Source organism: Marmota flaviventris, chromosome 17 (assembly GCF_047511675.1).
Source record: "Marmota flaviventris isolate mMarFla1 chromosome 17, mMarFla1.hap1, whole genome shotgun sequence".
NCBI lineage: Eukaryota > Metazoa > Chordata > Mammalia > Rodentia > Sciuridae > Marmota > Marmota flaviventris.
In genome coordinates, this window is record NC_092514.1 from 41,014,351 (window position 1) to 41,028,186 (window position 13,836).

General features: G+C 36.8%; 1 protein-coding gene across 7 annotated transcripts in view; it reads left to right on the forward strand.

Moving 5' to 3' along the window:
- Positions 1–13,836, forward strand: part of Acaca (acetyl-CoA carboxylase alpha) — a 276,215-nt gene that overhangs the window by 194,237 nt on the left and 68,142 nt on the right. For all 7 annotated transcript variants that reach the window (XM_027950233.2, XM_071603724.1, XM_071603728.1 and 4 more), the window contains one exon: positions 12,885–13,154. In XM_027950233.2, the coding sequence (XP_027806034.1) occupies positions 12,885–13,154 (270 nt within the window). The remainder of the gene's footprint in view (positions 1–12,884; positions 13,155–13,836) is intronic.

Genomic DNA, 13,836 nt, shown 5'->3' on the forward strand with positions numbered 1-13,836 from the left:
CCCCACAACCAAAGGCAGAAACCTGCACTTATTAGACTGTCGGCTATGTTGGAGGCCTGTCTTTCTTCCCTATTTTTTGTTCCAGGGCAGTAAATAGGTGAAATGGTGATGGGACCAGGATTTGGACCAATTCAGTTCCATTTAGTTTTAGGTAACTTGTTTGCCATTTGAGGAAGAATATTGGCTATTTCAGCAGAGATGTGACCTGCATTTTGAACATTGGAGCCTGTGTTAGAAGCAGGAGAAAGAGAGCTTTTCCGATCTCATGTTAGCTTTCTTTATATTTTCCTAGTACTCCTTTCCCCATAAAGTAAGATGTGACTAAAGTAATGCCGCCTAATGCATGACAAAATACATAGGAGAACACATCTTTCTCATTGCCAGATTTGAATGGCATTACATTTAGTATGAATTTGGGATAGGAATAAAAAAAAAAAAAAAAACTTCAACCAAATCTATTAAATTAGAGTTCTAAAGATGCATTGCCAGAATTTTCATAATAGTTAAAGAAGAAAATGTGACTGCAATGTAGACTAAACTGATTTTGTTTCTACCTGCTATTGATGTATAGTGTGATAGCACTATTTATAGATGAATGTGTGTTGTTGAGCCTGGATTCAGAAAAAAATGTAGCTATCCAACAATTCTACGTTACTGCTTCTCTATTTCAGAGGAATTGTTTTCATTTTCCTGCCAGTTTGCTAACCTGTTTTGATCATTTGGTGGAAGCTATAATTGTAGGTGGGAACATTTTGAGTAACAGTTCGCAATCCAGTGTAGCTGCTCTTCGCACTAAATCCTGTTATTAAAAAGCTCAGGCTGAGATCAAGCCAAGGGCTGTAACGGACTTGACAGAGAACAACTTAACTTTGCCTGATGAGATAAAGAAAATTCTTTTTTGAGTTTGCATTCTTATTTATTCTGAAGTAAGTTATTAGCACTTTGTTATTTTATATTTGTGTAGCAGCTCTGTGAACTATATCAGGAATCTAAATCAGGCAATGATGAAAGATATGATAGAGATATGATAGAGTGGTGGATTTGATAGTATTTTAGTGCTTATAGAAATTAGGTCCCTGTTTTCCTTACCATTTCAGAACATGGGCTTTTTATCATTCCCTCCTATCACTTCTGTCATAATGAAAAACTGAGATGAGAAAACGTAGTGTTTAGAAGCAGTTATAATAATTGGTACAGTATATATTTCCAAAAAAGGACTGGTAGTCAGAGATTGGAACTCTCATGTGGCATAAAAATTTTTTTCAGAAAATTTTTCTGGGAGGAAAGTATATTCCAAATTGAATGCAATTTGATGGTTCCCTCGGCATTACGCACTACCACACTTAAGAACTGTGGTGGCTCGGAGGCTTCATTTTTTCATCTGGGCACTAGGTGTCAGGGTTTTTCCTTCTCAGCAATTTAGCATTCAAACAAGCCTCTTGAATCGCCCTGTTTGGTGAAGCAAAGCCACTTGTGTCTTTCCTTTTCTTTCACTTGGCATGGTAGGCTTTTCCAAATGTTCCTACAGTATATAATTGCAGTTTTACCTCTTTAGTTGGAGATGTGTTGAACCAACATCAGGGCTTTAAACATTCTTTTAAGAAGAGGAATTAAAGTAAATTAAAGACTAGCTGCCATCGTGACTGTTGGTTTCAGTTCTGCTTTATTTTCTTGGGGATGAAATTGTGGGGATAGTAGGGATTAGGAATTCAGTTCTGGAGCTGGTCAACCCTACCAGTAACTATATTTAATTGTTGTTCAATTGTTCACAGTGTCTGGTACCATCGAAGCATCATGTCTCTTTATTTTTTGATTATAAGATATTTTAAACAATACAGAAAAATATAAAGAGATATGACAAATACCTCTACATCAGCGACCAGCTTGAACAAATCTTACTGTGCTTCTCACTTACATGTTGCTATAATCCTTTGAAATTTTTAATTGAGTGAAAAAAATTTAGAAATTGGGTAGGGAAAGGAAGTTGTTAAGCTTAAATAAGCCTAAAAGATTAGAAGAAATTAATTAGTAGATCTATTCTGATAGTTCTTAGCTTGGACCTCTTAACCCAAAGGACCTCTTATTTTAGAAAAACCACCATAACCCTCTGTCTTAATTCACTTGGTTGACATTTTCTATACTCTCAGAGGAATTGCATAGGTTATCCTGGACTCGGATCCTAGTGGAACCCATAATGGTCTAAAACTGCCTGGAGAGAACATGTAAATGCTTGTGGGTTTGAGCAAAGAAAGGGTTGACTATTGCTCATGAACATAGGACCAAATATTTTTCTGGCTGAACACTAGATTTTTGTACATTGTTTTACTCAGCTTAACCCCAAAATAGCTTCATAAATGTAAAGCTAATTTGGATGTGTTTTACCGGGCTTTTGTTTCATTCTTTTGAAATCAGTTTAACTTCTTGTGCTAGGTATGAAAATTAAGTCAGTGTCAATCTTTTCAGATAGGTGTTAGAAAAGCAGCATATTTGAATTATAGTATGCTGAAGGTGAGCTCTGAAATAGATCTAAGAAAAGCAGGTCTAAAAAAGATGAGCACAATCTATGCACTGATCAGGGACCATCTAACAGCCACCAGTCTATCCTTGAAGACAGGAGGAAGTTTGTAAGTGCTTTGAGTTAGTTCCTCAGCAGAAAAGGGTCCCCTACCACTAGTTATACATAAACAGTCATAATTTGTGCTTGCCTTATTGTTCATTAAGGGCTTCAAAAAAACAATTTTGAATCTTTTTAGGCATAGCAAGGTAGGAATTCTAAGTATAGAGAAAGATATGCAGTATTATGATGAGATTTTTTTTAAAGACATTATACTGTTTTTTTTAATTTTAGCCCCATTCTAAGTTAGTATATTTGATTAAAAGTAATTGTCTGAAGTTATCTTTCATTTGGATCCTTCATTAGAAAAATTTTGAGGCTAAAGAAAATATACAAACAAAAAAGGGTTAGGAATGTGGCTCAGTGGTAGAGTATCTGCCTAGCATGCAGGAGATGAAATTTTGAGGCTAATTTTGAAAAAATACGTCTTCCTACCATGGAATTGTTTCTCATGAAATTCTAACACTGTTCTTTTGGGATGCATATGGTCTTCTCAGAATTTTTTCTGAATGACTGTTATTACTGTTGGAGATTTCTCATCAGGTTGATGAGTTGGTTTTGACTCACTTCATTGTTAGCAACTAAGCTTCAGTGAACTTGATCAATTTTGAAAATCTGAAATTGTCCACTGGCTCACTAGAGTAGTCCTTGTGGAGGACTCCTATTTTTTTTTTTTTCCAAAAAAACAAGTCCTAGAAATAACCCTTAAATAACGAATGTACTTGCCAACATTTTCATACATGTCTTAAGCTTTAAGGTTTTACTGGAAAAGGATGTGACATAGTACCCTATGTCAAAAAACTTTACAGCTCTAAGTAGAAGCAATAATGAACATCAGGACAGCAATAGATGACACCAGAGGATGAGGTGTAGCGTGGAGCACCAGAGTTCAACATTCCTTCATATGACTAATGGGCAAGGCTCTAGAACTATGTAGGCCAACTTGGTTAATTTCCATATCAACAAATTAATCCTGTGTCTCATTTCTCAAATACCACTGGCTTCTGTGTGTATGTTTAAAAAATAATAATAATAATTGGTATGCTTATTAAATTACTGGGTGTTCAGGAAAAATCATTATTTCAAAATTATTATTTCTAATCTTTGGTAATGTTGGCAAAAATTACCAGGAGAATAAATTCTTTTTTTGTTCTAAAAATTATACTTTTCTTACCCTCTTACCATATCTTAGAGGGGCTAAGTCTCTTCAGCCATTTTTTAATCACCCAAGCATGAAAAAAGTTTTTTCGATGATTAAGAAAATTGTTTTGGGGGCTGGGATTGTGGCTTAGTGGTAGAGCGCTTGCCTAGCGCGGGTGGGACCCGGGTTTGATCCTCAGCACCACATAAAAATAAAGGTATTGTGTTGTGTTCATTTACACCTAAAATAAATAAATAAATAAATATTTAAAAAGAAAATAAAATTGTTTTGGGCTGGGGTTGTGGCTCAGTGGTAGAGGGCTTACCTAACATGTATGAGGCACTGGGTTCAATTCTCAGCACTGCATATGAATAAAGTTCATTGACAGTTAAAAAAGAAGAAGAAGAAAATTGTTTTGAGCTCTTTTGTGTGATCATATAGCACTAGGTAATGGAACATGCTCTATCAGATAGTGTAGTATACAAAGGTGTTGGTATTTTTTTCAACCTGGTTTTCACAAATAGAACACATGAAGTTAAATGTTACATTACCTTATGGCTTAAAAATTTATCTTTTAAAACCTATACAGTATTTTATGGTATTTCATTGTATGTTTTATTATGAGACTAACATGAGTTAAAATTTCTATGGCAATTATTTTTTATAGTTTTGTGAAAATTTAATATTCCATACAAAATACAAAAGGGGGAAAAAGTCACATTTTGTTCTGTAGCTAAAAAGGAACTCAAGTTCCAATTCCTTCTCTGTGGGTTTTAGTTTTCTCATTTTTATGTTGCAAATAATACCTAAATCCATTTCAGTTATGACATACTAGAATTTTTTTGTATTGCTGCCCCAGGGCTCTTTAGGGTGGTCATCTTCTTGGCATTAGCAGAATTAGAACAATAGCTACTGAAGGCTTTGCCAAAAATCACTCAAGTTTTAGACTTTTAGCATAGAAAATAACATTTCAGCCACAGTCTAACCTGTATTTAAATCTGTATGGAAAGACATTTGTTGCTACTGACAGAACTTACATTGTGGAGATAGAAGAAAGGCAACTGTGGCAATGATGTTCTCTTCCTGCCTTCTACAGCATTGCTAGAGTCCATGGATGCATCTTACACCCACAAAAAACAAAATCCAGTCATGTTTTGCCCCTTAGCTTTCCCTTCAAATTTCTTTGTTGAGCTTAACGTTGTTGTTTTATTTTATAGCAACTGAATCCTTGGAAAGTTCCTGTGGTGCTTGCGCATTCTATTCACACCGATAGTACAATTAATGTTGATGTCAATTTTGGTGTTAATTTTGGGTCATGATTAGTGTTGACACTTTGTGTCAGACTAATGGCATTTATGGGTACCACCAGAATAAATGTTAATATTATCATGTTTTTAGTGTCTGTTATAGTAATATTAAACCAAGGTCCTCCCAGGAGAAAAAATACATATATGGATAGATAGATAATGCCTTTCTGTATCGCTGGTGTTACTCAGCGAGAAAATGACATCTCAGGGCAGAATCCTAATCACTGTTTGGAGCATCAGAAATAATGATCACCTCTGATCGGAGGTTGTGAATAATTCATTTGGTTTGATTTTCACGTCCTGTCCAGTGATACTTTTCAAACCAAATGTGTTTCTACAGGAAAATAATGGTCCCACTTCTTATGGAAATACTGTGGCACAAATCATTTTACCCACATAAAAACAGTTAAATAAGACTGTTCTCTTCTGCTTGCTTTCTCCTCCCTCCTCCCACCTCCCTCACTTGAGTGTATTTATTCCAGGATTGGAATGTGGCCAGAGAAATATTTTCTTTCTCAGTACTTGTATAAGGAAAACAAATACTTATTTCTTCTAATCCTTAGTTTGATCACTAGCTTTTTTCTCTTCCCTTTTTCACTTTAAAACAATTAACTTAGCTTGATATCCCTTAAGAAACCTGTGAGTTGAAATGACCTGTTATGAAAATTTATCTGAAATAAAATATTTTAAAACTTATCCATGGCAATATTAATGCAAAGACAGTTTTCAGTAAGTACTTACTGAAAGGACCACTTGGATAGTCAGTTCTAACAAGAGAAAGTGATCAGGGAAGATTCTGGTGCTACCAGTATCAAGAAACCCGAGTCTGAAACTCGGTAGATCACAAACCCATCCACTAGCTCAGACAGGCTACAGGTTGCCCTTTTGTTGCTTCCTTAGCTGGTCAGTCCTTATCCCTGAGTAGTGGAGTGTCATTTTTACCAGGTTTCATTTGAGTAGAAATGTGGGCAGGAAAGAGAAGACAGAAAAAACGGAATTCAATGAAGGGATTTCCCTTGGATGTTATTCTTCAGTTACTATACAAGGCAGCTTGGGCTTAGGTGAAATCAATGAATGTCACATTCCTAATCACATTGTCACACTTGTGAAACTATACTTTTATAGTGATTGCAGAATTTTTGCAATATAAAATCTTCATTGTTTATATAACATAGACTCCTCTATGTAATTTGACTGAAAAACTTATGGTGTCCTAATTAGATGGAGGGGGAAGAAATATGCCTGTCTTTGAAGTAATACCAAATCCTCTGAAACAAAGCTATTCTTAGAATATTTTGAATATTCTGATCCTGAATGTTGTGATCCCACCCCTGCCCTTTTTTTCCCCTAAATCTAACAAGGGCCGGGGGGAGTATTTTTCAACCTAGTGTTCATCATCAGGCAGAAAGTGTTTTGCATTCAGAAACCACTTCCAGTATCAAATTCAATTTTGTCAAGTGATTAGTTGAATTTGGTAGAGAATAATTTAAAAACACAAAGCTGGAAATGGCTGTGGTGCTTCTGCATTGGAGGAGAGCAGTTGCTATTCCAAAGTTGCAATCCTCCTTTCAGTGACTGTGCATCGCAACTGGATTATTGTGTTACGTGTCTTTGCAGCTGTTATAGACCTGCATCTGTTGACACCATGTGTTCCTACCGAGGACTGCTGGAAGAAATAGGGGAGTGGACGAATTGATACCTTGCCTGCCTATCAGTGCAAACGTCCTTTATGTACATATGTTTGTAAAGCTCTTTAGCCCCCTTCAAGATGAAAGGCTCTGTATAAATATAAGCTTTCGATTTTAGTACATGTTTGTAATACATGTGGTAAAGTCCTAAATATGTATTTAGCTGATAGGCACTGTTCTTGTCTATTGTACAAATATTGACTTAAAAAGTATAAATATGTATTTAACCATCAGAGCAGAAAAACACTGAAGCAGTTACTTCTCAGGTAGGGATATTAATATTGTATAAACCTATATATACATTCTACCACATCATTGCAGAGCATTTCTTTTTAAAAAATGAAATGATAGCCCAACATACTAAGATAGTTTTTTTGTTTCTCCCCCAGTGCTAGAGAATGAACCCAGGGCTTTGTATATGCAAGGCAAGCATTCTACCACTGAGCTACACTCTGAGCCCTAAGATAGTCTTTTTCTTTTTCTTTTCTTGGACTGGAAATTAAAGCTGGGGTAGGGTGGGGGTGGGGACAGTTTATCACTAAGCTAAATGCTTTTACCTTTAAAAATATATTTTATTTTGAAACAAAGGTCTCACTAAGTTACTAAAGCTGACCTTGAACTTGCAGTTCTCCTACCTAAGCCTCCAAGTAGCTAGGATTACAAGTGTGTGCCGCTGTGCATTCCCCTAAGATAGTTTTTGGTATTCTTTTAATTTTCATATATTTATTTTTCTCTTTTTAACATACATATGATAACTAAAATTGAGAATTTAAACATAGGAAATCCCTTAAGCTGATGAGATTTTTTTTCCCCCCTTAAAAATACTTTTTTTTTTTTTTGGTACTGAGGATTGAACCCAGGTGCATGTTACCACTGAGCTACATCTTCAGTACTTTTTATTGTTTATTTTGAGATAGGGTCTCAATCAGCTAATGAGGCTGACCTTAAACTTGGAATCCTCCTGCCTCAGCCTCCCAAGTCACTGGGATTATAGGCATGTGCCACCATGCCCAGCAAAAATGTTTTTTTATTGTGGAAATACTCAAATATGTACCAAAGTAGGAATAATATTATAAAACTACCAGGTACCTGTCATTCAGTGAAAAGGTACTTGGTGATACTTTCACTGTGTGTGTGTGTGTGTGTGTGTGTGTGTGTGTGTTACTAGGGATGGAACCTAGGGATGCTCTACTGCTTGAGCTATATCCTCAGCTCTTTTTTATGTTTTATTTTTGAGAAACGGCTCTCACTAATTCCTGAGGCTGGCCTCAAATTTGTGATCCTCCTGCCTCAGTCTCCCAAGTTTCTGGGGTTGCAGGTGTAAGTCACCATGCGTGGCTCACTTTAAATTTTTGTGAATTAAAAAGTAAATGAGAGGGGGGCGGGAGTTGTAGCTCAGTGGTAGAGCACTTGCCTTGTATGTGTGAGGCACTAGGTTCGATTCTCAGTACCACATATGAATAAGTAAATAAAATAAAGGTTCATCAACAACTGAAGAAAAATGGTTCTCTTAAAAAAAAAAAAAGTAAATGAGAGGGGGGCCAGAGTTGTGGCTCAGTGGTAGACTGCTTGCCTAGTATGCATGAGGTACTGGGTTTGATCCCTGGCACCACAAAAAAATAATCAAATAAAATAATTGAAGGTATTGTGTTCATCTACAACTAAAAAAAAAAAAGTAAATGAGAAAGATTGTAAGTTCAAGGTCAGCCTCAGCAACTTAGTGAGACCCCTGTCTGAGAATAAAATATAAAAAAAGAGGATGGGAATGTAGTTTAGTAGAGGGAAAAAAACATTTATGTCATCAATGCAATATAAACACATTAGAGAAAGTTTGGAAAATGGAAAACATATACAATTTTATCATCTGAATAACTATTATCTCATTTTACTAGTACCCACTAGCATGTTTTTAGATAAAGTTTTTAAAATATACTGTGCGTTTACTATGTGCTTTTGCCATTCTTGGACTTAGTATACATTTAATCCTCACACCAAACTTATATAGAAAATTGTTATTACCTCATTTTGAAGAAACTGAAGCACAGATAGGTTAGTATCTTATCTAGGGTTATATGACTAGTAACTGACTGACTCTCTGTTTTATTAGATTCAGACTGAGAATCTCAGAATCTGGCTCCAGAGTCTGTACCCTTAACTACAAGACTATTTTGCCTCTCACAACTTTGCATGCAATTTTGTGTCCTCCTCCTTCTAATTTAGTATTACATTTTGATGAGTTAGAATGCTATTCACAGCCATCACTTTGTAAGACTATATAGACACTACAGTGACTCACTATCCCATTTACTTCCTTCCAAAAATGTGGTTATCATGACATTTGTATGGTGCTATAATTGATGTTCACCTTCCATATTGTGTTTAGCTAAAGGCAGTAGCACTAGTCTGGAAAATATTTCCTTAACTAGTAAAGAAATATCACTTCTTTTTCTGTGAACTTTACTTTAAAAAATAAACAATTCAGGCACAGGCATAGGCACAGGTGTGCACAACCTGTAATCCCAACTACTTGGCAGACTGAGGCAGGAGGATGGCAGACAGATTGCAAGTTCAAGGCCAGCCAACCTGAGCAACTTAGCAAGACCCTATTTCAAAAAGAAGGTGAGGGTGGGGTTCCTTCTGTGGATGTAGTTCAGTAAATTCTTGCAGAAACAGTGCCTACCTGGAATACGCCAATAAGGAATGTTTCCAAAGCCCACATTCACCATTATATGCAACTCATACTAGCTATAAGAACAAGTTACTTAATTACCCAGTGCCTCAATTTCCTCATGAGAATAACAACTACCTTTAAGATAATAGGGTTTTTTTTTCCTGCGGTGGTGGTGCTGTGGATTAAATTCAGGGGCACTCAACCACTGAGCCACATCCCCAGCCCTTTTTTTGTATTTTATTTAGAGACAGGGTCTCAGTGAGTTGCTTAGCACCTCGCTGTTGCTGAGGCTGGTTTTTAGCTCACAATCCTCCTGCCTCGGCCTCCTGAGCCACTGGGTTTACAGGTGTGCACCACTGCACCCAGCAATAATAATAGGGTTTAAAAAAACAAAACAAAACATTTTTGTTGTCAATGAACCTTTATTGCATTTATTTATACATGGTGTTGAGAATTGAACCCAGTGCCTCACACATGCTAGACAAGTGCTCTACCACTAACTCCAGCCCAATAATAGGGTTTTTATATAATTTAATGTGGTGTTTGTTACAACAGTCCCTTCAGAAAGGTATTACCATCTCCATTTTATAATTGGGAAAAGTGAGGCTATTAAAGATTGACTTGACTAAAATTTTACAGCTAGCATAAAACGGATTTATGCCAGACAGTTTGACTCCTCCACTGAAACTCTTAACCACTATCAGTATTGTCAATTTGTAGTACAGTGTAGCATATAATAGATGTTCAGTTAATAATAGCTAGTAAAGAAAAAAAGTTTAATGATATTTAGGACTGTGATTCTATATCTCCAGATATCAGTCATAGATGCAGTGTTCATTACTCCCACATTATGTTCAGGGATCCTGCAAGGCACTAGAGGAGGAGATATAATGGTTCAAGATGGTGAGCTAACAGAAGTCCTAGGTAGTATATGAATTAATTATCAAATGGGTTCTCTGCATGAAGGTCTTAGTTTAAGAGACTGGAAAAGAGAAAGGTTACTTTGTGCTTGGGAAGCTTTACTGAGGAATTGGGATTTGAACCAACCTTTTGGATTAGATAGAATATGGACAGGTTGAGGAGAAAAAAGGATAAACTTTATGTTAAAGTTAATATAATAGAATTCTGTTTCTGATAGTTTGTTTATCAAACCCATGGGTATTATTTCCTTTACTTTGCATCTGAGGACATTGAAGTTCAATAAAAGTTAAATAATGTTCCCAGGTGTCAGAGTTAATAAGCAATAGAGCCTAGATTTAGATCTAAGTTTGGTTGACTCCAAAGCCCATATTCATCATTATATGCCTTACTGTTCGATTAGCAGTGAAATCCAAATTTTAATGTAAATTGAACAACAGATACTTTCTTAGATGTTTATCCGTTGTGCTGGCTCAAAACTGAATCTCTTCTAGTAAGGAATCTTGCTGTACAAAGATTGGGATAATAGTATCCATTCTATGATAGTGCTTTTTAAGGCAGTGGGGGCAGGGGGATGATAAAGAACACACTTCAGAAAGACATTGATAAAGAATAGTGTGTTCTTGGTGCTGCTGTGTTGACACCTAATTAGAAGTCAATATTGTAAGCATAATGACCTGGCCAATTGCTGAACTGACTGCCCAAGTGACACAGTTAGAGTCCCCAGATAATAACGAAAGATAAGAGTATTATTTGCCTGCCCAGTGCCACATTGTCACAGTATTTACATTAGCACGCAAATGCTGAAGTAGATTCTTCAGGGCTTGCATCTAAGCTGCTTCTGGCCTAGGTGGCTAAGGGTAATATATCACAAAATTTGATGTAAGACCCAATCTTCCTAAGTACAAATGCATTTAGAGGAAAATAGACAGAAAATAGCTTTTCTTTCTTGAAAAACAAAAGAGTGGTTGTGCTAAAGCAGCACACATAGAAAGCAGAGAAAATATTCCTCCCCATACAGGCATTGTATTAACTATCTTCTTAAGAACCACAGCCAAAATTATCCTGATATTTGGGGTTTCTCTGTGCTATCTTTTGGGTGATGTGTTTCTCCTTCCCTTATCTGCCTTTAATGAGCAGATAGAGTAATATCTCAGAAGGCGATTGGATTTTTTCTGGTGTATTATATCCATTTTGATTTGTGTTTGGCCAATGGTATGATATATTAAATAGCTTATATTTATCTGTGGGTGTTTCACATATATATTTCTTAATGCTGAGAGTCACAAATAGCTGTGTGGAAAGCTTCAACCAGCCTGATTACCGTGGATGTGCAATTGGATTGAGAAATGTGTACTCAGAGCTTATGATCACTGGCCCGGTTGAGTCTGGGTGATGCATGTGGCTTTCCAGGGATGCTGCTATTTACATCTGTTAATGGCCCTTCTTGATGGCCAGCTCCCCAATGAGGTGATATGCAGCAGCTTGGGGATGAGGGACCAAGGCTGCAGATGTGGCTGGGCTCCATTAGGCAGGACCAGGAATACTCATCTGGTTGGCTTTGTTTTGGGGGGTGAGTGGTGGGGGCAGGGAGGGAAGCATGAGCTAGAAAGGGGGGGGGGATGAAAAGCGTTATTTATCCAGGTATATGGGAAACAGACAGGCAGACATGAAAAACAGCAGCTGTAACTGGATTGTAAGTGAATAGAAAAGAAATGGAACTAGCAGATAACAAGTAGAAGGATTGACTAGTTCTCATATAGGAAGGGATTGAAAAAGGAGAGGGTGGTGAGGGTTTGGGAAGAGACATGTCACTCTGACTTTTAAGCCATTATCACTTATTGTGTGGTGATCAGATGCTACTAAACAGAACAGAGATTTACATGTATCATAGTATAGCAAGAGATTAGTTCTGTGCATCCTTTAGTTTTCTGATATTGGAAAAAAGCAACAAGAATTGCTCTTAAGAATACATTGCTGAGTCACAGTAAATTCTTGCAGGAATGGTGCCTACCTGGAATAAGCCAATAAGGAATGTTTCTATTCCTGTCAAATGGTAGAGGACAGTAAAAGGACACAAAAGTTGTACAGTCCATGAGAGGTGATTCTCCTTCTGCTCCCTTATGAGTTAAAGGTTTCTTGGAATGAATCTCACTAAAACTAGAAACAATGGCTCAATATACAAGTTAGTAAAATGGGAATTCTGGATTTAATTACCACTGCCAAGGCATTCTTCCACACGTATCTTGAGTGTAGGTAGACTTTGTTTTTTTCTATCTTTGAGTAGGCCCAAAGAAGGAATTGAGACCACTTTGGAATAAATTGTAAACCACCCATTCCTAGCAAAGTCTATAGGGAGTAGTATACTGGAGGATTAAAAAAAAAATTTTTTTTTCTGGCTTTCAACAGGGAGTTTGGCTCTTTAGCACTGCCTATTTTTACATGAAGGATGAGTCCTAGGTATATGGTCATACCTTCAAGGATCCTGAGAAAAAATTCTGCATGTAAGAAGCTTGTGTTTATTCATTTGTTTATATCTTTGCAGATTGGCATGGTAGCTTGGAAAATGAGCCTTAAAAGTCCTGAATATCCAGAAGGCAGGGATATTATTGTTATTGGCAATGACATTACATACCGAATTGGGTCCTTTGGGCCCCAGGAGGACTTGCTATTTCTAAGAGCTTCTGAACTTGCCAGGGCAGAGGGTATCCCACGCATCTTTGTAGCAGCCAATAGTGGAGCAAGAATTGGACTGGCAGAAGAAATTCGTCATATGTTTCATGTGGCCTGGGTAGACCCTGAGGATCCTTATAAGGTACGGACTAAGAAGCGATAATATTTCAAAATACTGTATTGTTATGCACATGTGTGTGTACGTGTGAGGGGTAGGAGAAAGGAAATGGTTTAAGTTTGAAAGTCTGCACTTATGATGATAACTAAATATAAAAAAAATTACTGATGAAAATTCCTTAAGATACCATATTAGGACGTTGTGTCTAACTGTGTTTTTAGTATTCTCACCTGGTTTTTCCTTCAGCTTTAAAACAGATTGCTGTTGCTTGAACATTAGATGAGATAATTGGAATGCATTTAGCATGAGACACGCCAAACCCAAAACATACATCTTAAAACTATTCCACTGTGGTTTTTAGGACTCACAGCCAGTCATGAACAAAATTCATTATACCTTCAGCTTCTTCTCTAACCTCCCTAGTTCTACTTGAAACCTATTTCTTTTCTAAAGATACCACTTCCCCTATAACCTTCTTAAGTACTGACTGATTTCTCTCTACTCTGCTACTGAGCCTGGAGGGGGAATACTGTCTTCTTTGATCCTCATTGCTACTTTGAGTCCTTTTATTCTCCTTTTTCCAGGAAAACTCTCCACTTTGAGTCTCACGTCATCAGACTATGCCATACTATCACTGCTCCTTATTACAGTGTTTTTCCACCCTTTGGTCACAGCCTCTCATTCTTTATATATTTTAGTTCCTGGC